At 36.9% G+C, this 26,870-nt stretch overlaps 1 protein-coding gene across 15 annotated transcripts in view; it reads right to left on the bottom strand.

Moving 5' to 3' along the window:
- Nucleotides 1-26,870, bottom strand: part of LOC106874006 (focal adhesion kinase 1) — a 235,425-nt gene that overhangs the window by 34,868 nt on the left and 173,687 nt on the right. For 9 of the 15 annotated variants that reach the window (XM_052970233.2, XM_089356767.1, XM_052970231.2 and 6 more), the window contains 10 exons: nt 23,979-24,076; nt 23,402-23,486; nt 20,682-20,785; nt 19,078-19,193; nt 16,990-17,090; nt 15,300-15,389; nt 12,457-12,661; nt 7,036-7,115; nt 5,185-5,219; nt 1,860-2,291 (listed from right to left, as the gene is read on the bottom strand). In XM_052970233.2, the coding sequence (XP_052826193.1) occupies nt 1,860-2,291; nt 5,185-5,219; nt 7,036-7,115; nt 12,457-12,661; nt 15,300-15,389; nt 16,990-17,090; nt 19,078-19,193; nt 20,682-20,785; nt 23,402-23,486; nt 23,979-24,076 (1,346 nt within the window). The remainder of the gene's footprint in view (nt 1-1,859; nt 2,292-5,184; nt 5,220-7,035; nt 7,116-12,456; nt 12,662-15,299; nt 15,390-16,989; nt 17,091-19,077; nt 19,194-20,681; nt 20,786-23,401; nt 23,487-23,978; nt 24,077-26,870) is intronic. The other 6 variants (XM_052970234.2, XM_089356769.1, XM_089356770.1 and 3 more) reach the window with 1 other exon arrangement.

The raw sequence follows: 26,870 nt of genomic DNA, 5'->3' as shown, positions 1-26,870 counted from the left end.
ACAACTAACAGCAAAAGCATCTAGAATGGCATCCCAACCACTGGCTGCATCAGTTAGAAGAAACTTGATGCTAATGTTAACTGCCTGTAGACATGTTTATAAAATCAAAAAAACAGCACAGTATCTATAACTTTCAGAAACATTTTTCATGCTCAGAAAAGTTAAAGCGTGAAATGGACTAACTGCCACAGTTGTTAGCTGTCAGGATGTTGCATTCCTCAAAAATTTCATGCTTCATGAAAGTCACCAACACTGCTCCTGATGTACCTATGCACCCTTTTCTCTTTATGGCTCTATTAGTGCACACTTTTCCGTTTATATTCTATTCTGTGTACTGTGCATCTACTTCTAAGCTTTCATTGCTGTCTTTCTTTACTTCACTTATATGTCTGCTTTATGTCCCTTCTTTTGATCTTTTCCAACAAGTTGTAGTGCATCTGACCATTCTATACAATCAAACTGATTAGTGGTTTGTGCTCTGCTACTGTCACTGCATTGTGTTCATGCTCAAAACCTTTACATGTTATTATTATTATTGTTGTTATTGCTTTCCATACAGGTTTCATCCAGAAATTCCACCCATAAGGCATGAGTTAACCTAGGCTATGGCAGAAGACTTTAGGAGAGTGGGTTATATATCTTTAGATATACACCTAACTCTCCTACATTAAATTAGAAGAGGACCGAACGCAGAAACTCCAAACTGATCAACAACAACAAATATTTATTGATCGGTGGAAAAGGTAAACAGCATCTAATTGTCCGGTTTTAGAGTAGCCTGAAATGTAGTTGTACGGTTCTTCGTGCTGGTGTCGTTATAAAGACAACTTGGTTCAACCACATTCAAATGGGAGAGCTTGCTTAGACGTCCTGCTTGGTCGCTGTCTGCCTTGGTAAGAGAGGGAATCGAAACGGGAACGCTTTGATGTTTAAACCCAAGCATGCGTGGTTAAGGATTCAGTAATGGCGCCTGCCTTTTGGCGCCAATGTGACGTCACTACAAGACCATAGTTTCACACAGTAAAATAAAACTCAGTCATGGGGTTATAAAGCAGTGTGGAACTTATGATTTTGGTTTGAAAATGATTTTTTGATTCAATCTAAAATATTTCTTGTATTTGATTTTATATTTTTGTTGAAGAGCAGGTTGAACCATATGTTGCATTCTTTATGCATTTTTCTTGTTCACATTGTTTGCATTGCAAAAATTCTTTGATGTTGCACTCTCAAGAAACTTCTACTAATGGAAAAGTAGTCAAGTTTAACAATGTTCACTTTTCCATCTATGCACAGGTCAGATGGATTTCACAGGCAGATTTTGTACAGTTGGATGCTCTTCCTATTGTCAATCCTTACCTGTTCCCAACTAAGGTAATATTTTTCCTAACCTTTCAAATGTAAACGTCACAATGGCTCAATATGTTTACATGAAAAATTATCAATAAACGACACCACTTGTATGACAGTGATGCTCTTTTACAACAAGCATGTGATACAAAGACAAGGAGACACACACATGAAGTGCATCCTTTGACTTCCATCCTTTAAATTCATGTATGAGGCTTCTATCAGTCCAGGGTGATAATAGAAGACACTTGCCCAAGGTGCTGCACAGTGGGACTGAACTCAAAACCATATTTATATATATATATAAGGTGCAGTCAAAGGCTATGTGGTTACTTTGCAACAATGTGGCAGTGCAATATTATTATTATTATTATATACACATACATACATTCACACTTGCAAAACGAGGCAAAAAAAGGCAAGAAAATAATAAAAGTAATAATAATGAAAGAAATGATAATGTAAAATAAAGGCAAAATATTAAGAGATACAGCTCAATTTCTGTCACTCACATTTGTTCCAGGATGTTGGGATGTTGAAGCTGAAAATGCTGGAGTGTTGTTAGGGGAGGGAACTTGGTATGGTTCTGTGGCTGTCAGTTCAGCAAGGTCTTTACTCCTCCTCAGCAGATGCATGTCCTGCGTTGAATTAAAATGCGGCAGAGGTACGTCGCGCTCTGCACTGATACCAGCTGAACCCCCAGCTGGCAGTGTTTTTGGGAGCTGGCCGTAACCACTGACGGCAGAAAAGTATCCCCGAGCTATACCGTCATTGTCCAAACTATCAAACTTTCTGATACCCGTATTTGAGTTGGTTGTGTCACCGTGACTACACGGGAGGTAGGCAGTGCTGTTCCAGTGGTGGTCAGTTTGGAAATCTGTCCTGTCAGAAGACAAGTTAGGAGTGGAACCAGTCGGGGAGATGGGCTGGCTAGGACGAGCAGGCTGCAAACAAAACAGTGAGCAAAACATTAGTCACACACATGCACCAAAGTTACATAGCAATTAACAGGAACCGCATTGATTGAAACAACACAGCAATCATTTCAACATCAACTAAGGAAAAAAAAAAGATTTAGATGTTGGAATGAAGTGATTTAAAGGAGAATGGATTAAAAACAAGTGAGAGGGATTATCGAGTAACACAGGGAATATAGGCAGCAAAACAAACTTTAAAGTCAAAACAACTGAACAAATATTTCTCTTAGAAATAATAACAAAATACAAAGTTAGTATCACAAACTGTTAGTTAGAAAGTTAATGTGGAAATAAAAACAAACAAGCAAGCATTATAATCCAAACATTCAATACCAAACACCTGATGATTAAATACAGCAGTAAGTGTGACATTCCAAATAATGTAAGTAACTATTTTGATGTAGTGAAACTATAATGGACTATATTACAGTCAATTAGGTCTTCACTTAACTTTAGGGACACTTAAACCTCCTATGTAAGTGCATTGGATATACCGGTATGATAGCAGGCAACAAGTCAACTGATCAGTGATTTGTGTTCTGCTACTGTCACTGCATTGTGCCTATGCTTAAAACCTTTACCTGTCATTAGCCCAGTCACTTACCTGTAAGTAGGGATTACCTAGTGGTGTGACTGACCATTGTAACTAATAGATCTGTACAACTGACTGCCCTTCCCATACAACACTTTGACATAAAACTATACTGTATTCATTGCTAAGCCACTTAACTATCAATAATTCAGTCCATCTAGCAGTAAGTTTCACAATAAACTGTAGTTCATAGATGTAAGTGGCAGCAATATAAATTCAACAACTTATTCACTGACTTGCAATATCAAGTTTAGCTTCCTGTGATAGGCTAGTGTCTTATCAAAGGGAAGATTTATCTCTCATTCACATTTCTTTACTGAAACAAAACATAAGCATTGACCTTGTGGCTTCTTGCGATTGGGAAAAGGTGAAAGGTTAGCATTTACTTATTTCTAGTATGAAATTAAGTAATGTCATTTAATTGATGTCTCAGATGTAATGAACATACTTGAAAAGCAGCAAGAACTCCAAGCAACTGAATCAAGTAAACCATTGCTGCAGACTTACACAGTGTAAGAACATGGACATCATGCAAAGTGAGTGAAAATGAAAGAAAGATAGTTAAGCAGCTCATTCAGTAGATAAGAAGAAATGTGAAGATATTTGAAAGCCAATACAGCTGTAATAAAGGAGCAGAAACAATATGTTGTCCAAACTAAAAATTAAAAAAAGAAAAATTTAAAGAAAATCTCATTTGTTAATAAGATTTTCATTGATAGGAGAATTAACCTTGTCTGTAGAGATAAAAATATTTAAAAATATTTACATCCATGTCCTGGTCATATAGAATAAGTACTCTACATTCTTAGGCCTCTGTGTTAAAAGGTCCAATACAACCCATTCCCACATGGAGAAGTGGACATAAAGGCAATGATGAGGACAGTGACACTTTCAATATGTACTGATTGCTTTAATTTGATAAAAATTAACAGTAGCTTATTTCAGATAGTCCCTGAAATTTAGCTGCAGGTCAGACCTGATCCAAGAGACTTATGATTAAAGGCATTTCAACCAGGATCATCCTGTCATTTTTTCCCAGAAACAGTGAGACAGTGTATTTAGAACTATATCATCAAAAAGGGCCTTCCCTCCCTTCACCCCAGATGGTAGAGTGTGATTTCATAGTGGTTTAGGACTCTACTTCTAGCAGATCAAATTACTGGATCAAATTTCATGGGTCTGCAGTGAGAAATTTATTATGAATTAGTGGCTATTAAACTGGTTTTAGTTTGCATTCCCTAACCATCATGATAGCACCAACAACCTCTAAATTACTATGTTAATGAACTTGCCTTGTGTAAAAAAAAAATGTTTCCATCAAGTGCCTGAACTACAGGGCATTAAAGAAAACAATTTATAACCAGATCACATAACTATAAATTTACACTCATCATCGAAACAAGATATCATTATCATTATTATTTACTTATTTATTGCCCACAAAGGGAACAAACAAGGACACATAAAGGGATTAAGTTGATTACATCGACCCCAGTGCCTAACTGGTACTTATTTAATTGACCCCGAAAGGATGAAAGGCAAAATCGACCGTGGCAGAATTTGAACTCAGAATGTAACAGCAGACGAAATACCGCTAAGCATTTCGCCCAGCGTGCTAACGATTTTGCCAGTTCACCGCCTTTTAATTTGCCGTTACATCGCCTTTATTTTAATGTCTGTTCCCCGCCCATGTTAGAATGGGTTACATAAGTTTTCTGTAGAGTAGACCACCACTCGACTTGATCTGTCATCTTGTCAATAATGTTAAAATAACTCTTCTCTCGGTTTTCACTTTTCTTATTTGGCTTTATGCTGCATTCACACCTCACAAAATCATATGAATGAACAAGAGTACTCAATACATGTAGTTGAGTTTATTTACTCATTATTCAAAGTATATGATTTATACTGTTGCTATTCTGAGTAAGTTTTGAATAAACACACACACACACACACGCACAAAAGACACAAACCAGCACACATATATTGTTAAAGTAAGTCAAAAGGAAAGTCACATGCAATGCTTTCAGTAAATAGAACTCACTCTCAGTAACGAGGTTATAAACTTGAGGGACAGGGGAAGAAAAAGGCTATTGGAAAGGTAGAGGTAATAGTGTGAGGGAGAGAGGGAGGAGTAGTACAGAGGAAATATGTTGCTCTGATATTTGTCAACTAAATAATTTTTGAAAGATTCATTTCACAAGACAAGAAAATACAAAGTAAATAAATAAACAAAAATGAAAATATTCAAATGCTGAGTTTGTTTACCTTAGGCGGGGGTTCATCTTCAGATTCATTGGAAGCTAGAAATAATATAAGAAAATCCTTTAGATAATCCAATAATTATTAATTGTGAAGTCATGATGCATGTTTAAGAGTTATACTGTAAAAACCTTTATGACAGCAATTCAAAGACCATCGTTGAAATTGTTAAACAACTTCAACAAACGAATGACAGCAAGGACATAATTGAAATTTTTATACACGATGAAACCAATTTGAGTGTTATACTTTAAACGACCTCAACAATGGTGTCCCCCACCACTCATTAAGCACACACACCCATACACATTATTTAATAAACACAATATATATTTTTATGAGCTCCTATTAGTTTCATGCAATGAAAACAGCTCAGACAGCATTTTTAACATGTCTGGTGCCTTTACCCAATCCTCAGGCTATGTCTACATGGCATAACCTAAGAACAGGATGAAAGAAAACATGCAAAAAGGTGAGAAGGGAGTAGATGTAAAAGGTGGAAGGTTGAAATACCAGAAGACACAAACAGAAAAAAGCCTTGTTTTAGCTTGTAATATAGGTACAGCCTGTGGATGGCATGAAGGCATCAGCTGTATTCAAAAATGCTGTCAGAGCTGTTTTCATTGCATGAAACCAACAGTAGCTCATTAAAAGATATGTGTTTATTAAATAATTATCTCTCACCAGATGGAGTCCTTTTTTGTTGATCTTACCATTATGGAACAGTACGCGATATATCATTTGGTGTGTGTGTGTGTGTGTGTGTGTGTGTGTATATATATATATATATATATATATATATATATATATATATATATATATATATATATGTATATATATCATCATCATCATCATCGTTTAACGTCCGCTTTCCATGCTAGCATGGGTTGGACAATTTGACTGAGGACTGGTGAACCAGATGGCTACACCAGGCTCCAATCTGATTTGGCAGAATTTCTACAGTTGGATGCCCTTCCTAACGCCAACCACTCAGAGAGTGTAGTGGGTGCTTTTACGTGCCACCAGCACGAAGGCAAGTCAGGAGGTACTGGCAACGGCCACGCTCGAAATGGTGTATTTTACATGCCACCTGCACAGGAGCCAGTCCAGCGGGACTGACAATGAACTCGCTCGAATGTCTTTTCACGTGAATGACTCATTAATCCAGTACTAGGAGTTAAATCAGCAAAAATGTGTGTGTGTGTAAGTATTTGGGCATAAAAAAAGAGAAAAGTTTATCCGTTTATTCAAATTTGAGTACCCTGCTCTCATGTCTAAAGCATGAAAATGAGCAGGGAACTCAGGAGTAAAGATTGCACCAGCATGACCGCAGCCACTTGGCTGAAACCCATAAATAAATAAATATAGGCGCAGGAGTGGCTGTGTGGTAAGTAGCTTGCTTACCAACCACATGGTTCCGGGTTCAGTCCCACTGTGTGGCACCTTGGGCAAGTGTCTTCTGCTATAGCCTCGGGCCGACCAAAGCCTTGTGAGTGGATTTGGTAGACGGAAACTGAAAGAAGCCCGTTGTATATATGTACATATATATATGTGTGTGTGTTTGTGTTTGTCCCCCTAGCATTGCTTGACAACCGATGTTGGTGTGTTTATGTCTCAGTCACTTAGCGGTTCGGCAAAAGAGACCGATAGAATAAGTACTAGGCTTACAAAGAATAAGTCCCGGAGTCGACTTGCTCGACTAAAGGCGGTGCTCCAGCATGGCCGCAGTCAAATGACTGAAACAAGTAAAAGAGAGTAAAAGAGAGATATAAGCATGTACAGCTTAGTCTGATATATATGCACACACACACACACACACACACACATACGAATTGATAACAAAGAAATGAAACTTACCCCAAGATATTCCACGCACTCTTCGATTATCTCTCTTCATCTCTTCTTCAAGACGAAATCTTTCTTCTTGCAGGATTGATCTTTAAGAGAAATTTATGAGTTCTTTAAGACTTTGTACGATTATTGATACTAGCATACACATGCCAAGAATACTGACAGTTTTATTAATGATAGAAAATCGCATATTGTTACATATCAGTAAATGAGTAAATACAGGTTTTTGAAGCATCAGATACAGTTGAAAATATCCACATAATGGACAATGTTTATACATATTTATACATAGGCGCAGGAGTGGCTGTGTGGTAAGTAGCTTGCTTACCAACCACATGGTTCCGGGTTCAGTCCCACTGCGTGGCATCTTGGGCAAGTGTCTTCTACTATAGCCTCAGGCCGACCAAAGCCTTGTGAGTGGATTTGGTAGACGGAAACTGAAAGAAGCCCGTCGTATATATGTGTGTTTGTGTATCTGTGTTTGTCCCCCTAGCATTGCTTGACAACCGATGCTGGTGTGTTTATGTCCCTGTCACTTAGCGGTTCGGTAAAACAGACCGATAGAATAAGTACTAGGCTTACAAAGAATAAGTCCCGGGGTCGATTTGCTCGACTAAAGGCGGTGCTCCAGCATGGCCGCAGTCAAATGACTGAAACAAGTAAAAAAGCAAAAGAATATATAAGTTATATAGATACATATATACATTTATATGCACACACTCACACATTTAAATATGGCAATCCCTCGATTATTGCTGGTATTACAAATCCACGAAGTAGAAACAGTACAGTACTGTATAATTTTTAAAAACTATTTTTATAATCTGTATATATTTATTTTATTATAAATGCAAAACAACACCAGAGAGGAATCAGCCTAAGTTTAAATAAGAAATCATGATAGGTGAACCACGATATGGCGAGGAATTACTGTATATGTATTCCAGTCATTTCAACATGTTGAACCATTAATTCCCTAAAATTTATTTTCTGTTTTTGTTTTTTCTTTCAATCCTTTCTGTCAAAGAATGTAGGCTTGAAGCATTAAAAACTTTTCCATTCTTCCCTAATACACCTGCTTGTTGTTCCCTCACCTGTCTTCTTTCGTTTTCTGTAAATTTAAACTATATATATATATATATATATATATATATATATATATATATATATATATATATATATATACACACACACATACATACAAACATATATATGTAGTTGGAATTCACAAAAGTACAAAAGACGAAGACAGGTGTGTAAACAAACATATGTATTAGTTTAACGCTCAGGAAGATATATATATATATATATATACACATACATACATACACATGCATATTTACATACATCTATGCATGTGCCTAGATGTGTGTATGCATACATGTTTATATATATTTCTTAAATTGATGAAATCAATGTCATTGACAACTTCATGTGCACAATGTAGTTTTGAGAAAGTGTAAAATATGTTATCCTTTACTTGGAAAAGGAAATAAGGCCTAGTGTCAGAAAGGGTGAGCATGGAAAAATGAACAAAAACAAAAGAAAAACATGAAAGTATATTATATATAGCCATAAAAGCTATACCAAAACAGACACAGAAGTCTGGTGCAGTCTTCTACCTGGCCAGCTCCTGTCAAATCGTCCAACCCATGCCAGCATGGAAGGTGGATGTTAAATGATGATATATATCATCATTATCATCGTCGTTTAACGTCCGCTTTCCATGCTGGCATGGGTTGGACGGTTTGACTGAGGACTGGTGAGCCAGAGGATGCACCAGGCTCAATCTGATCTGGCAAAGTTTCTACAGCTAGATGCCTTTCCTAATGCCAACCATTCCGAGAGTGTAGTGGGTGCTTTTTACGTGCCACCGACACGAGGGCCAGTCAGGCGGTTCTGGCAACGACCACGCTCAAAAGGTGTTTTATGTGCTACCTGCATGAGAGCCAGTCCAGTAGCACTGGCAACGACCACGCTCGAATGTTGTTTTTCACATGCCACCGGCACGTCCCGGTAAGGTGATGCTGGCAACGATCACGCTCGAATGGTGCTTTGTACGTGTCACCAGCACAGGAGCCAATCTGTGGCCCTGGCAACAATCACGCTCTTTTAACGTTCCACTGGCACAAGTGCCAATTAGGTGGTACTGTCATCAGCCACGTCAGCGATTTTGATTTGTTTACACTTGCCTCAATAGGTCTTCGCAAGCAAATTTCATTGTCCAATGAATGAGGGGTACTCATAAGTGGGCCAGTTACACCCCACGCTCAGATGTGCTTTTAACGTTTCACTGGCATGAGTGCCAATCAGGCGGTAATGCCAATCGGCCACGTCAGCAATTTTGATTTTGTGATTAGGTCTTCACAAGCAAGGTTTATTGTCCAATGAATGAGGGGTATTCATAAATGGGCTGGTTACACCCACTGGCATAGGCCATGGACTATGGTCTCACTTGGCTTGTAGGGTCTTCTGAAGTACAGCATATCTCCAAAGGTCCCGGTCACTAGTCATTGCTTCAGTAAGGTCCAATGTTCAAAGGTCATGCTTCCCCACCTCATCCCAGGTTTTCCTGGGTCTACCTATTCCGCAGGTTCCCTCAACTGCTAGGGTGTGACATTTTTTCACACAGCTTTCCTCATTCATTTGCAACACATGACCATACCAACGCAGTCGTCTCTCTTGCACACTACATCTGATGCTTCTTCAATCCAACTTTTCTCTCAGGGCACTTACACTCTGTCGTGTATGCACACTGACATTACACATCCAGCAGAGCATACTCGCTTCATTCCTTGCAAGCTTACGCATGTCCCCAGCAGTCACTGCCATGTAGCATGGCTGTTCGCACACATGCGTCATACAGTCTACCTTTTACTCTGTGTGAGAGGCCCTTTGTTGTCAGCAGAGGTAGGAGCTCTCTGAACTTTGCCCAAGCTATTCTTATTCTAGCAGCTACACTTTCAGAGCATCAACCCTTGCTACTGACTTGGTCCCCTAGGTAATGGAAGCTATCAATTACTTGTAGTTTTTCTCCCTGGAATGTGACAGAAGCTGTTCTCTGCACAATTTCTGTGTTTATAGCACCTGAGCATTTGCCACATACAAAAAATATCTTCCCAGTTAGCCTCCCTTTGATATTGCTGCACCTCTTATGTGTCCATAGCTTATACTGGGTACATCTTATGGAGTTTCTACCTACACCTTTTCTACAGATCGAGCAGGGCCACCTACCTGAAAGGATTTGTGGTTTGTCTGCTTTCCTACTTATTAGGACTTTGGTTTTAGCTAGGTTGACTCTAAGGCCCTTCGATTCTAATCTTTGCTTCCCCACCTGAAACTCTTCCTCTAGTTTTCATAGTGACTCAGCAATTAGAGCAAGGTCATCAGCACAGAGGAGCTCCCAGGGGTATCCTGTCTTGAATTCCTCTGTTATTGCCTGGAGGACTGATCCTTAGTGGACCCCTACTCCTACTTGGAATTCTTCACTGTACTCGTTGCTAACCCTCACCTTACTGACAGCGTCCCTGTACATGGTTTGCATAGCTTTCACGAACCATTCAACTATCCCCTAGTTTCCTCATTGACCACCAGATAAGGGATCGGGGGACCCTGTCAAAGGCTTTCTCCATGTCAACGAAAGCCAGGTACAAAGGTTTATCTTTGGCTAGGTATTTCTCCATGCAGCTGTCTTACCAGAAATATAGCCACAGTGGTGCTTTTCCCTGGCATGAAACCAAACTGCATCTCATCTAAACTGACTCTCTCCCTAATTAGTTGGGCTATGACCCTCTCCGTGACCTTCATTACCTGATCCAACAACTTGATACCTCTGTAATTATTTGTATCTAAAGTATCACCTTTACCTTTGTAGCAGTTGACTATGGTGCTGCTACACCAGTCATTGGATATGACTCCATGCATCACCTGGTTAACTATATAGGTGACTAGGCTATAACCAACACTGCCAGATATTTTGAGCATCTCTGTGGTGATTCTTGATGGGTCGGGGGCTTTCCCTACCTTCATACCCTTAATTGCTTTATCTACCAAGGTACTGTCAATTCGGATAGCTGGTCCCTCTGTTGGGTCGACATTCAGCAGACTCTCTTTCTCCCATTCATTCTCTTTATTTAGCAGCCTTTCATAGTGGCGTCTCCAAACCTCTCTCTTTGCAGCCTCGTTTAATGCAAGTGAACCATCATCCATGCGGACACATTTCTCTCCTACGACATCACGATTCTCTCTCACACACTGTCTTGCAGCACGAAATACCTCAAGTCTTTCGTTCTCATGGCACAGAACATTGGCAAATTCTTTTCTTATCTGCTTCCCCTCTGGCTAAATAAACCTGTCTCCTAGCTTCCCTTCTGTCAGTCTGATACAATTCCCTGCTACCACCATTCTTCCAGTGCTTCCAAGCCTGTTTCTTTTCTTTAATAGCCCTGTCAACAACATTGTTCCAACGCCATGTTACCTTGGGTCGAGAGTGGACTTTGCACCATCCACAGATCTGATCAGTGGCCCTCAGCAGGTTGTCCCATAGAAACCTCCAGTCGTCTTCCACATCATGTGATACTATATATATATATATATATATATATATATATATAATTAATTCAATAATGGGATAAAAATCTTTTATAAGAATTTTATCAGGAAACTAGCGTGTAAAAAATTCATGAGGAAAAAAAAAACCCATCATTTTTTTATTCCCAAGAATATATTTATTCATTTATATTTATATAAGGGCATTACTACAGAATAATTCCATACACTAGACTTCCAAAATGTGTTTATTTTGGAAGTCTAGTGTGTGGCATTATTCTGTAGTAATGTCCTTATATAAATATATATATATATATATATATATATATATAATGTGAGTGATATTTTAAAAACAAAAGAGTTGAATATTTAATTTCATATATATATATATATATGTGTGTGTGTGTATGAAACTGAAATACTAAATACAACTTATGATAAAAATTTGCAGTTTTATTTTGATTAGAATACTAATGACTTCAGAGTGAAACCTTTTTCTAGTTTGCTTGCTGAAGACAAGCAAACTAGAAACTTTAGCAAGCAAACTAGACGTTCACTCACTCACACTATGTTGTTTTAGTCTCCTTATACTAGCTTAACCAACAGGATACACATTGTCTTGTATTATCTGTAAGATTGACATTGTTAATACTGTCATTATTACTATTATTATCATCAACATCCAACCAGAATGACTGTTTTTCATCTCTTGAATGTCTATCTCAAAAGACTGAAAAGTAGTTACTATAATGAGATTTGAACTCGAAATGTAAACAGCTTTTTTCCCATGTCATTATGATTCCAGAGACATCATGAAAACATGTACACACAATGTAATAAACCAACACCCATGTAAAGATAATAAAATTAGCATCTTACCCTAGCCAAGTCCTTAATTTTGCAAATGAAGGCCTCTTTGAAGGTTCATAAGCCCAGCAGGAACACATCAGATAGTACAAGGAGGGAGGGCAATCTTGTGGAAGAGGTAGTCGTTCTCCACCTTCAATTTTACCAATCACATCATTATTTTTCACTCCTTGGAAAGGTTTCACACCATACATCAGGATCTCCCAGATACAAACACCTGCAAAGGTCAAGAAGTCAGCAACAGTTACATACATACAGGGTTTCCCTCCACAAATTCATCATTATCAAATTCCGTCTCATCAATGTCAACCTCAAATTGGTCACCGTTAGCCTCAATTTTGTTATCTTCCAACTATTATGCAGTTATCTATCTCAATTTCATTGTCTTTCAACTAAAATACCATCACTGTAGGATTAAGTATTTTTTTTATTTTGTGAACAGATATTCACATCAGTAGCAGAATTGTAAAAGAATGTAAACATTAAAAAGTTTTGTCAAGAATCACAAGTTTTATTTAACCCTTTTGTTACCAACTCATCTGAGACTGCCCCTGGTTCTAGAACACAAATATGTTGTTATAAAGTGATCTAAATTAATATCTTCCATCAAAATTTCATGCTAATTTAAATTCCAAGCATCAGCTTAATAATGACAAAATTATTTTACTAATTTCTTAATTATCTTAAAAATCAAGAGAAACACTGAGTGCATTAAAAATTGTTGTGCCTTACATTATGTAAATATACCAACATTTAGTGAATTAGATGCAAAGCTACATACTGTGTGTATATATACATACATACATACATACATATATACATTATATATATATATATATATATATATATATACATATACAAGCTTGTCCTTTCAGGTGCCAGCGCCACTTAAAAAGTGGTTGTGCCAGAGCTGTGTACACACACCTGTGCTGGTGGCATGTAAAAAGCACCCAGTTCATTGTTAAGTGGTTGGCATTAGGAAGGGCATCCAGCCATAGAAACCATGTCACAAGACAGTTGGAGTCTGGACAGGTTCCTGCTAGCCAGCTCCACGTAAAACCGTCCAACCCATGCCAGTATGGAAAGTGGTCCTTAGACGATGATACACACACACACACACAAACATAACACAAAAAACATCAGTTTAACCTTTTATTCATTATTCCCATTTAACTTTCAAAACATATTCCTAAACATCCAGCACGATCATCTTCAGTAATCAAAGTCAGCTCAGTGCCAATCAATATATGTATTTACGTACATAAATATCTTTCTCCAGTCTGTTTATATATATGTACATAAAGATATGTATTTATGTATGTAAATATATTTTATGCTGGGATGGACATCCAACTGTTGAAATCTTGCCAAGGCAGACATTGGAGACCAAGGCAACCCACAAGCTAGTCAGATCTTACCAAACTGTCCAACTCATGCCAGCATGTAATACTGATATTAAATGACGATACTGATAGCTTGTAAGTTGATAGTTTTAAACTTAATAGCGATGGCATGCTGGGGTTAATGATGCTATTTCAAAACTGGCTATTTAGGTAGTTGTTAATACTTTGGGTAGAAAACACTTAAGTCAAGTAAATACTTCACTTATTCAACATGTCAGACAGACAATGGTTATGCCATCAACACCAAGATTTTTTTTTCTTTTAGTCAGGAGGGAAGGCAGTACCAATGACCTTTTACACGGACAGGTGGGAGGGACAGAGGAAGATATCCTCAAACCAGAGATCTGGCCCAAATGCTTGCAACAGAGTAAGGACTAAATCAAAAGCACTCAAGGTGCCAGGTGAAGGTATTAAACTAGGTCATAGGCTATATCTATTATCCATGAAGGCTATGGTAGGATTTGAACTCAGAAGGCAAAGAGCCAGAACACATACTGCAAGGCATTTGATCTAACATTCTTATAGTTCTGCCAATCCACTCTGCTGGATTGGTACTTTTTATTAACCTTGGGAAGATGAAAGAAGAAGTTGACCTCAGCAGGATTTTAAATTTGGAGTTGAGACAGAAGAAATAATTTGGGACAATCTATAGTTGATGTCAGTAAAATTTTGTCATAATTGGACAAAATATTGTAGCACATTGTATTCAATACTCAATTGGTTGCAGCATATTGTATTCAATACTCTATCCACTTTAATAATGTTTGGGTAATTTGTTGACTCCCTATCTGTATGTAGAAACATATCCCAAAATAATGTGACCTGGTTTTATTCTTTTGATATTCAACTAAGTGCTTGTACTATTAGTTGAATATCTTAATTGTTGTAGCTATTTGATAGAATGGTAGACAAAATGTTTTGATATTTAGTAACAGCACTTTAGTAACTTTACATTCAAATCTCTCCATAGTCTTCATCCATAGGGGTGGGTGGTCAATAAAATAAATACCAAACAAGTACATAGATTAATTTATCCTAAATTGCAGCCTTGTACTAATATTAGAAACCTTTATATTATTATAATGACCTCATGAGGTACACTGAATGTAACTGACTAATGACCACATGCTTACAGCCAACATGCAATGTTCAAGCAATGTAAATAAGTCTGTTTGTCACAAACTGCAGCTATGAAAAAAAGCCTGTTTTCTGCTTTTACTTTCCAACCCTTTAGCACTCAGGTTACTCATGTTTTGAATTAAATCATACATTATTTTGTAGCTTCAAGATTTTGATGTTATTGCTTATTTTTAGAATGACATTGCAGGGTAGGTGTGAGAAGCCAGATCTGACTAGTTCGAATGCTAAAGGGTTAAATATTTCCTTTCTTTAAGCAGACTGATATTACAGGGGAAAGATTACTTGTGTAAAATAATAAATTTAAAGACATACCAAACATCCAGACATCGCTTGCAGTTGTAAAACGACGGAAGTTGATAGATTCTGGTGCCATCCATTTGATTGGTAACTTGCCTTTAGAAGCTGAAATTTGTAGAAAGATTATTAGACTGAAGGAGCACAAGAGAAAACATACTTGAAATGATAGAAATAATGAAAACTAACATACAGCACATGGTATATTTTCCCACATCTACTAAGAGTCTAAGGGGTACAGGGGAGATAAATACTTCATAACATGAAATAATGGGACAAGCAGTTAATTCCTTACGAGCCGGAAGGATTTATTAGATCTGGTGCTTCAATGAAGGTGATATGAAACAAATCTACTTCAGGATAGGATAACAGTCTATTGTAAGTGACTTCCCTAGATATAATGGTGATTATATTCTGCCACAACAAAATCAACAGAAGCAATACAGAATAAAATGTCTAATTCAGAAACATGACAAAATACTGTAGTGAATGTAAACTCAAAGCCCATGAATTAGTAGTCCTATTCCTTATCTACTCAGCCATTTCAACCAAAATAGAAATTTACATTCCTAAGGAGACGTTTTCATCACCTTTTATCCATAACCCCATTTAAAATGCCAGCATTTTATCCATTTCAAAATGGGACTGTCCATCTGATTCAGACATAGTTTTTTTTTTTTTTTTCCCATCTACAATTTACAGTAAGTATCTGAATCTCATTGACCATTAGTTGATCAACAACATGAAATGAAATGCCTTATTCTATAACACAATACACTGTCCAGCCTTTGAAATGAAACAATGCCCTTTCATATATTGCAGTGAAAATTGAGAATTACATTCCATATATGCATTACAAGGTTTTCTTTTACCTCTTTTCTTATTGAAACAGTTGTTTATACAACAGGGTGAAATCCTTCATCCCATTAACCACTCTACTCTGAAGTAGGGAGTGGAACCTGTATCTTGTCTGTCAGGCAAACTAGAACAAGCAGAGTTATGTGCCTTGCTCAACAAACTCTTTCCCCCCGCCATCCCATAGTGACTGTATTAATTATAATAATTCAAATTTTGGAACAAGGCTAACAATTTTGAGGGGATGATGGCAAGTTGATTACATCAACCCCAGTATTTAACTGAGGCTTTATTTCATCAACCCAGAGAGGATGAAAGACAGAGTTGACTTCGTTAGGATTTGAACACGATGTAAAGAACCAGAAAAAAATGCTGCCAATTTTGCCAATCCATGAGCTTATTGTACACTCATTGGAAAAGGTTAAAAGAGGAGACAGAAAGTCCAGTAAAGAAAGATAGCAAAGAATGAAACACAAATAGATAGAAAAATGAAGATTAAGTAATTTTAAAGAGGAAAGGATGCACAGACACATCAGGAATAGTGTTGGTAAATTTCGGAAAGCAAAGAATTTTTTAACTGATGCAATGTCCTGACAGCTAACAATTGACATAATATCATCTGAACTTATAAACCATATGACTGAAAGTCCACCAACTTCACAGTCAGTCTCCATTAACTTATTACATTGATTTTATGAAATCTTTAGTGAACAACAGCTTAATATAGTTTTCAAAATATTCAAGTTTCACTGCAGTATAATGCAAGTAGTTTCATACTACTTTTGTTGTTATGATGGTAACCATAACCAAATACATCATACTTGGTTGCAGAGTTAAAAACTGTTCAGTTTACCTTTATAATAACTTTGCTCTTCAACCCATCTTGATAGGCCAAAGTCTCCAAGTTTAACACAATCACTTCCAGAAACTAACACATTTCGAGCAGCAATATCACTGTGACAATAAGAAAAAACAGCAAATCAAGAAAAATAGCAAAAATATTGTTTCAAAGAATTGATAATGAAGCTGTGCCTAAATATGCATGTAGATAATGTACAAAGTTGTATTGATATTTGACTAAACATAGCAAGTATGTCTCACTGTGAAATTAGGCCCATGGAGATAACTATCATCATTGTTTTAACATCCACTTCCTGTTGCCAGTACCCACATTTCCCCATAGCCAGACATCTTTTTTACAGAGTGCCACGTAAAAAACACCCACGCCAGTGCTGCATATAAGCAACCAGTACACACTTAAGTGGTCAGTGTTAGGAAGGGCATCCAACCATAGAAACTATGCCAAAACAGCCCTTCAGCTGGTCAGCTCCTGTCAAACCATCAAATCCATGCCAGCATGGAAAATGGACCTTAAATGATGATGACGATGATTAGAAATGAAGGACACCACTTGTATGACAGTGACACTTATTTACAATTATCATACAATATCAAGATAATTGTACCTTCTACACACACACACACAAGTTATGTGTGTACCCTTCTACACATACACAAGTTATGTTTAAAATTAAAGTTTAGATAGAAGACTTTAAAAAGTAGTATCCAAACCTTATCTCATGTATGTCCCTAGTAGTGTGCCTTGAGAGCACGTTCTCAACATACAGCTACCAGGCATCACCTGCAGCACTGCACTTTAGTTGCAGGATCTATGTAAGGAATTCCTCAGTGCATCATCATCATCATCTTAATATATTTTAAATAAATGATAGGGAAGACAGAGTAAGCTTGATTTAGCACGGCAATCATTTTGGCTTACATCTGCACTGCTCCCTAGTGGGTGGGGAATGGTAGAATGGAATCAAATGCACCTCCTAGTGCAGAAGAAACCTCATATATACATGTAAGAGTGTGTGTGTACCCATGTTGCCATGAATGATATGCATGATCAACCATTAATGAACTTCACAACTTTGAGAGATTTTTTCTTTTAAAAGCCATTCTGACTTTCCCATTTACTTTTTATATTTGATTACTACTATAAATGCATGCATCATACTAACACCATCTGGCCACACACAGTAGCGAAATGTACACGTAACATTGTAACAATGTAACCAGATGAACTTTTTTCTCCACTGTAGGGTGCATTTGATTCCATTATATCGTTCCCCACCCACTAGGGAGCAGTGTAAATGCAAGCCAAAAAACAATCGTCATGCTAAATAAAACTTACAGTACACGGTCTTCCTTATCAATTATTCAAAATATATGTATATGATGAGCTTCTTTCAATTTGTCTACCAAATCCACTCAGAAGGCTTTGATGATCCTGCAACTATCAGAAGACACTTTGTCCAATGTGCTATGCTGTCGGACAGCACTTGAAACCAGCAACTGGATCATACTCCTGGACCTTCCACTAGCCATGAAGAACGGAGTGAAACTTGGTTTTGGTAGTCTGGAGAACTAAAGGATACAGGGTTATATGCCCCTATAGAATGGCCAGTGTAGTGTGTAGAGCTACACATCTTAACCATACAACCTTTGTGACTCACACAGCAAATATCTCTCTTGCATGACTAAGAATTTTCACTGTATACTCACTTTTGGAACTCACATAAGTATAACCATAACCACTCTAACTTCATGCATACTGGCTGTTGTTGTTTAGTTCCAAGCCACAGTCAATCATGCAAACCTATCATCAGAATTCCAGCCATAATGATCCCACTACTTTTTTGTTTAGACTATAGGCAACCGCATCTGATGAGTCATTTGTTTGTAAGATTGTAGGGTGGTTTGAAGATTTGGTTTTTATTTCTAACAGGTTAAGCAACCACACAGATCAGTCTTCAATCAGTCCTTGTGCATGCATATACTTTCTCAAATCACATATCCTGCCAAATTTATATAAGATACAATAATAAGTTCACATTAAACAGATGTCTTTCTAAAAAAAAAAAAATCTAATTCTTACCGGTGAACAAACTTTTTACTTTCTAAATAAGATAGAGCTGTACTCAATTGATAAGCATATTTAATCAATGTTACTTGATCCAGACGTTGTTTATTGTTTTGTAAATAAGCCCGCATCTGAAAGATACACGAAAACAGTAAGAAAATTAACATTTTAGATACAGTGAAGTGTGTATTATTTTACTAGAATCAATCACTAAACTGCAGCTAAGTAGAAACACTCAGTCAATTATATTAATCCTAATGGCTAAATATTCACCCGAGTTACGTACCATAAGAGAGTTACTTCCCATCAACTTATAATTGCAAGACGGTATTTAAAAATTTATATAAACACACATGGGTCGGCTGCGGCTGACACTGGATCTCGACGTAGTCCTGCAACTCGTCAGATCCTCTCAAACCGTCCAATCTAAGCCAACATTGAAAACGGGTATTAAATAATGATGATTATTATACTTATAGAACGACTGGTGAGCCAGTGCACATGAAGTAAGGTTGAGAAGCCCCTTAGTCCTGTTTCACAGAGATTTTGACAACCTCCATAGTGCTGGTACCATGAAAAATAGAACCACTATACACTGTAGAGTGGATAGCAAATGATCAGTGAAAGTGCAAGGCTGTGACAGCCCTTTAAATACATGTCACCTAGGGCTTATCGAACTTTCTTGTCCATGGGTGACAGGAAGGACATACACCTACAGAAATCAAGTCAAAGTGAGACCTACAAGCACCAGTCAATGAGAGCAATAAGAAATGACAGACTGAGACAAAAACTGCATCTGACTATGATCGAAATTAAAACTTTCCATCAAAATTACATATTAATTTATGTTCCAAAAAACAAGCTTAATAAAGGTGATGTTATTGTACTAAATTCTTTGTTATTTTCAAAATTAATTGAAACAGATGGTGTAGCTCAGCAGAAAATTGGTAACGAAAGTGTTAACCTATTCCAGTATGGAAAGTGGACATAAAATGATGACAATATTTTGCAGAGTTCCCATCTATCAAATTCAATTCACAAGGTATTTATTGACATAGTTCTATGATAGAAGGCACTTGTACAAAATGTACAGAGAACCTGTGCCATATGACTGAAGTATGGCCATGTACCTATGTCAGAATATGTTAGTAAACATTGGGGATATTTTACAAATAGGTTTGTATCTCAATACTATAACATTCACTGTACTTGCAGTTAGAGTGATGCACCTTGCCTTAGCTTACATAGTACTGTGTTAGATATGTTGATATATTCACATGAATAACTATCGAGCTATTAACATCACTGAAAAAGGCTTCAAGACTACCAAATTTTGAGAAAGAAATCCAGTTAATTTTCAATCCAAGTCTTTCCTAATTGCAAACGAAGTTTTGTAGGAGTAAAAAAAGATGAACAGATTACAAATGAGAAGCTGGCATCAACTCTCTTAAATATGAGAGAGAGAGAGAGAAATAGAGAGAGAGAGAGAGAGAGAGAGAGAAATAGAGAGAGAGAGAGAGAAATAGAGAGAGCGAGAGAGAGAAAGAGAGAGAGAGAGAGAGAGAGAGAGAGAGAAAGTGTGTGTGTGTGTGTGTACAACAAAAGTTGATGATTCTTACCTCTCCATGTTTTGCCAGCTCCATAATGATCCAAACTGGGCGAGACACAGAGCAAATACCTATTAACTTAATGATATGAGGGTGGTCAAACTGTTGCATGATATCTATATGGCAAGAAAAAAACAATAAAAAAAGTACAAATATTAATTACAAGGTCATCAAGTTTTCATTAAAAAAATATATAATACATACACACATTTGCAAATAGTATTACAAAGTAAAAAACACTTAACATCTTAAATGGAGTAAATATCTCATAGCCTATTACTATTTTGTATATGTTTCCATTAGTTCAAATTCCATGCTAGAAGTTTGCTCTTGCTGTCTTCTGCTGTTCAGCACGAACAGGGAAACCATCCATCAATCTTCTCCACCCACAATTACTGAGAGGGTCACGAAAGTAGAGCCCTTAGGGATCACCTCCAAAGGGTTCTAGCAGAAGCAACCATCAATAGAATTTCGGGCTGGATTCCTAAGTGCATCTAACTGAGCCCTAGAAGCCCTAGATATGTCATTAAGGGATATTAGAAACAATACTGCCGTTATGGGGGGGGGGGGAAGGCTTAACTGTTGTCCTCGCATGGGGATTTCCATCAAATATTACCAGTCATACCACAGGGTATGCAAGCTGACGACATCTATGTGTGTCTGAAGTTTTCACCTCTATGGAGGTTTGTTTGTCAGCTTTCATTAAGCAACAATATGCAAGCTCATCTCTACAACAACCCCTTAGCTGAGGAATTCTTTCATCAACTGCTACAAGTTGGAAATGGCACCTTACCATTGAATAACATCCTGTAACAGCATGTACTGCAATGTGGACACATGGTGTCTACATTGGATGTGCTTAAGGAAAAGGTATTTCCCTTCAAACATTAGGCCTCACCGAGGCAATGACTAGTGACTGAGACCTTTGGAAATATGCTGTGCTTGAGAAGACTCAGCAAGCCAAGCGAGACCATAACCTGTGGCGTAACCAGTCCACTTATGTGTACCTTTCTTTCATTGGACACTAAATGCTGCTTGCGAAGACCTGTTGAGGCAAGTGAAATTGAAATCAAATTCACTGACGTGGCTGATGACAGCACCGCCTGACTGGCATCCATGATAGTGGAACATTAAGAGCACCATCCAAGCGTGATCGTTGCTAGGGCCGCTGACTGGCTCCTGTGCAGGTGGCATGTAAAAAACACCATTTGAGCGTGGCCGTTGCCAGTACCACCTGACTGGCCCTCGTGCTGGTGGCACTCTCTTATTTGTTTCAGTCATTTGAGTGTGGCCATGCTGGAGTACTGCCTTTTAGTTAAAAAAATTGACCCCTGGACGTATTCTTTGTAAGCCTGGTGCTTATTCCATCGATATCTTCTTCTGAACTGGTAAGTTACAGGGGCATAAAGACAGCAACATCGGATCCTAAGTGATGGTTGTGGGGGAACAAACAGACACTAACACACACACATAAATATATATATATATATATATATATATATATATATATATATATATATATATATATATATATATAGGACAGACTTCTTTCAGTTTCCGTCAACCAGAGCCACTGACACAACTTTAGTCAGCCCAAGGCTATAGCAGAAGATATTTGCCCAAGGTGCCACACAGTGGGACTGAACCTGGGACATGTGGTTGGGAAGCAAGCATCTAAGCACACAGCAATGTCGTATATAAATACATAGTGAAACTAATAAAAATGAAACTAATATATATATATATATATATATATATATATATACACACATAATGAAACTAAAATTGAAATTGAAACCTTATAACAGTGAAACTATTATATCACATTACAATAGAGATGTTATTGTTTCACTTTTTACACATAATACAGAAACAGAGATAAGAGATTGCTCCGGGCTCGCATTAGGCAAAAAGTTCAAAACTTTTCTTGGCCCAAGACACTCCATGGACCCTAAGTAAGGCATGTGTAAAATTTGAATGAAATCGGTTTGGTAGTTCTCGAGTTTTAGTGATTCACACATACAGACACATTCTCAGTTTTATATATATAAACTACAATTTTCGAAAGTAGCTGCAACAGATTCCCCACCTCCAGTTTGTGTGTGTGTATATATATATATATATATATATATAATAAATTCGTTTTATGTCAGCCTTTTCATATTAGCATGGATTAGGCAAATACATACTGACTTATGCATTCCCTCACCCCAAGAGAGTTTTAAATTACACTTTTCTTCCTAAGTGTAAACCAACCAAATGATTTGATGATAGGGAAATGGCAACAAACACTCCCTGCAAGTCAGTTATTTTTCATGCAAAAGCAGAATGTAAATATTTTCAGATACAGATGTCCACACACACACAATAGGTATTTTGCAGTTTCCATGTACCAAATTCACTTACAGGCTTGACTGACTGACCTGGAGCTATAGTAGAAAATATCTACCCAAAGCAGTGGGTTCAGTCTCACAGTATAGCACCTTTAGTATATGATTTCAGCTATAGTGTTGAGGTAACCAATATCTTATACCCTTCACCACCACACACACAGACAACCAGTGTATTGTGTTGCAGCCAAAACTGTAACTTAGCTATTTGATAGATAAATAGAGATCAATAAAATAATTACCAATACAATTTGACTGCCTGATGAGAGGTTTTTCTGTTACCAAAGTTAGGTATTAACATGGTCGGAATAATTGTTTAAAGATAAAATCAATTTAACTTACAAGCTTCTTCTAGAAATTTCTCAGTCATTAAGTTTTCATCATCTTCTTTACAAGTCTTCACAGCAACTGGAATTTCCTTCTTGTCCTACAAATGGAATTTGCACAATATTAAAATTATTATTCACACAAAAAAAAAAAAACACACACACACATTAAAACTTGTAAAAATTATGTGTCTGCATAATCTATCTGTTGGGCTCACAATCACAAGGAAGAAGCCAAACAGATAGATTGCAAATATTCTGCTCAATACCACAGATTTGTTTGACTTGAACATGTCCCTTAGTGGTGGGGGAGCATCACAATTATGTGTTGAGAGAGATTCTTTGATGTTTGAATAAATTTAACAAAAGCAAAGTTTGAAGGAAATATTAGCCATTTTTCATACTTTCTAGCAGTAAGCAAATAGGAAATAGCAGTTACTACCCAAGGACAAAAATCGTGTTACACAGTGTAATTGAAACAATATCTACAGGTTGTGGATTCATCCTGATTTATCAAAACAATGCCTTTAATTGTATTAAAACCAATAGAGATATAAAAAAGTTTCATAAAACCAATAAGTGATGTTACTCACCTTATCATAGAATAAGCCCCGATACACATCACCAAACTGCCCCTCACCTAAGATTTCTTCAAGCTGAATGGATTCTCGTTCTATTTCATAATTTTTGGCTGTAATTTAAATAGTAAACAGAATATTATACATGTATACAGTCATATATAAACACATAGCAAAAGGGAAATAAATATAATAATTACAAACACACCTGCACAAAACATTATACTTTTTTCAAGCTCAAACTGACAATACAAAATTAAAAAAAAAACACCATCAAATCCAACGACAGGAATGAGAAAGTGTCACAACTGCAGACTCAATGTAATATCAGTTTCAATCTCTATATATGGTTGATCCTCTGTTAGAGAGGTTATTTTTCATTTGTGAAAAAAATTAATTTTTACAAATATGTTTAAACCTTAGCTGTTAATTCACATCATGTATGAAATGATATCTCAGACTGCCATTACCAACTCACTGGTTTTACAGACTGATTCAATGCCACCATAATCTTTGCTATATTTTAAAAATGTAAGAAATGAAACGATAAAGAATAGCAACAAAGTAAACCAAAAGTTTCCTGTGAATAAACAGAAAAAAAATCTGCTTCATATATTAAGAGGACCTTCCTTCTCTTATATAGTTAACGTGTGTGTGTCCCTGTATGTTAAAGTATACAAGATAGTGTTTTTTTTCTTCTCTTTTTAGGAAAGAAAAAAGTGTTGTAGTAAAGTTATATCCTCTAAATAAGCCACGTTCTTTGACAGTTGAGAGAGTAAGGAACCAGCAGACATGATTCACCTTTGTCAAGGCTCCCCAGCCATCTCTTACTTCACTTCTCAAATGCTGCAGTTACAAAAACTATGTCTCTTTATGAAAAACATTAACGAACCGTTACTAGTGCAAACCATAACTGGTGTAATTAACAAACTATTACTGGTGCAATATCATTTACACCAGCACGTGGTTATGAATAAATGTGAATATGGAAATCATATACAATATAGTTAATGAGTGTATGTTCAGCTACTTGGTGAAACTATAACTATAGATAGGTCTGGAAAAAAACAAAACATTCACCAATTCTTTACTCTTAGCTACCAATGCTCTTGTGATTTATCCACTGGTGGTATTTTCACAGTAAAACTACAAACAATAGCTATCACCCACAGTAAGTAATACTTGGTAATGTGTACTATGGTTTCACCAGTTGGTTTAGGTGCCTATATAGTTGCATGTATATATATAGACATCCTCTTGGCTGGTACTTATTTCAACCGAGGAGACAGGAGCAATGTGGAATGAAGTGCCTTACCCAAGGAAACAACACATCACCTGGCCCAGGAACTAAATCTGCATCCTTATGATTATGAACCCAACACCCTAACCACTAGGCCACTCAGGTTTATACAGTGAAACTAAATGTGCTTATAAAACATTATATATAATTTCAATATACACATTTATTCAAAACAAAGCTGTGCTGTTATTTTTATTGTGTGTGTGTATACATATATGGCCAAGAAAGTAATATTTTGAACACAGTATTGCCAAGAAAACAGCAGAAAATTTGGGTATTATTACACTTGCAAGATTGAATAAAGTTGTCAACAAACAGCCCTGTTCGTTGACAACTTTTTCTACCTTGCACTTTTTCTGCTGTTTTCATGGCAATACTGCACTTGAAATATTGCTTTCTTGTCTGCATAATACAATACACATTCGACACTTCTAAAAAAAAAAATATAAGTTTGTTTATATATATGTTGTTGCATATATATATTTATTTGTACATACACACACAATCATGCTATGTCATTTTGTAATATCAGCTGTATCAATAGCACTAATGCTTATGTTATTGGAACAGTACACAATAGAAGTGATATCAGCTGTGTACATCTTTTGACCATCAATCAATCAATCAATCACACCAGCTGCAGCACAAAAGGACATGGCATATCCTTTTGTGGCTCTTCTTGAACCATGCCATGTCACTACTGTATGGCAATGTTCTCCTTGAGCAGGTCATACTCATGGGTTACATTGTAATAACTTATAATAAAATGTGTAAACAACAACAAAAAAAACCCCTTTTCTAGAAAGAATACAGTCATATTTATCTTCTGAAGTGTAGTCATGTCATTGTTTGTGATGGTATAAGGTAATGAGAAATGAGCATTGTACATAGACGGCATGTATAGGGTAGAGAGAAATGAAGCAAACGGTGAAAGCTGATCTTGAGATAATGAACCTCACAAAGGGGATGACATAGGAACACAGGTGACAATCTTGTATAGGTTGGATGGATCCTCTCCAACACAGAAAGAATTGTTATGATATGGTACAGTTGATGGAACCAGAAAAGCTAAAAGATAGACATGAAAGTATAAAAAAGGAGAGGAGCAAGAAACAATTTCGAGTCACTAGAAGAGAAGCTTGATGTACTTAGCAGGAAAGGTAAATGGCAAGTAGGAGAATTTTTTGTGGTATGGGAGTCAGAAGCATAACGTGTTCTGGATTGCAAAGCAATGTATCATTATGAATTACATTGATGAAATGTGTATGTAATGATTCAGAAGAGAAGGAAGCATAGGAAGGCAATTATAAGAGGTTACAAAGTGAAGGAAATATGTAGGAGGGAGAGGTTGATCAGATAGCACTTGAAGTGGAAATATATCTATTTGACAGTCACAGCAGCAGTGTCATTGACTGATACAAGGGCAAAGGAGATGCTCAAGAAAGAAGCAACTACTGAGGCATCAAACAGATAAACCAAATCGCATTAAGAAAATTAGTATGGCTGAGATGCTGTTTGAGTTTGTTCTATGGTAAGTACCATTGATAGCTTCTTCCAAGTGAAACAACTTTAAGAAGTTCTCAGAAAAGAACAAGCCACAATACTTA

The sequence above is a fragment of the Octopus bimaculoides genome, chromosome 8, assembly GCF_046866305.1.
Source record: "Octopus bimaculoides isolate indiv1 chromosome 8, ASM4686630v1, whole genome shotgun sequence".
NCBI lineage: Eukaryota > Metazoa > Mollusca > Cephalopoda > Octopoda > Octopodidae > Octopus > Octopus bimaculoides.
This window is presented reverse-complemented; position numbering and strand designations above follow the sequence as displayed.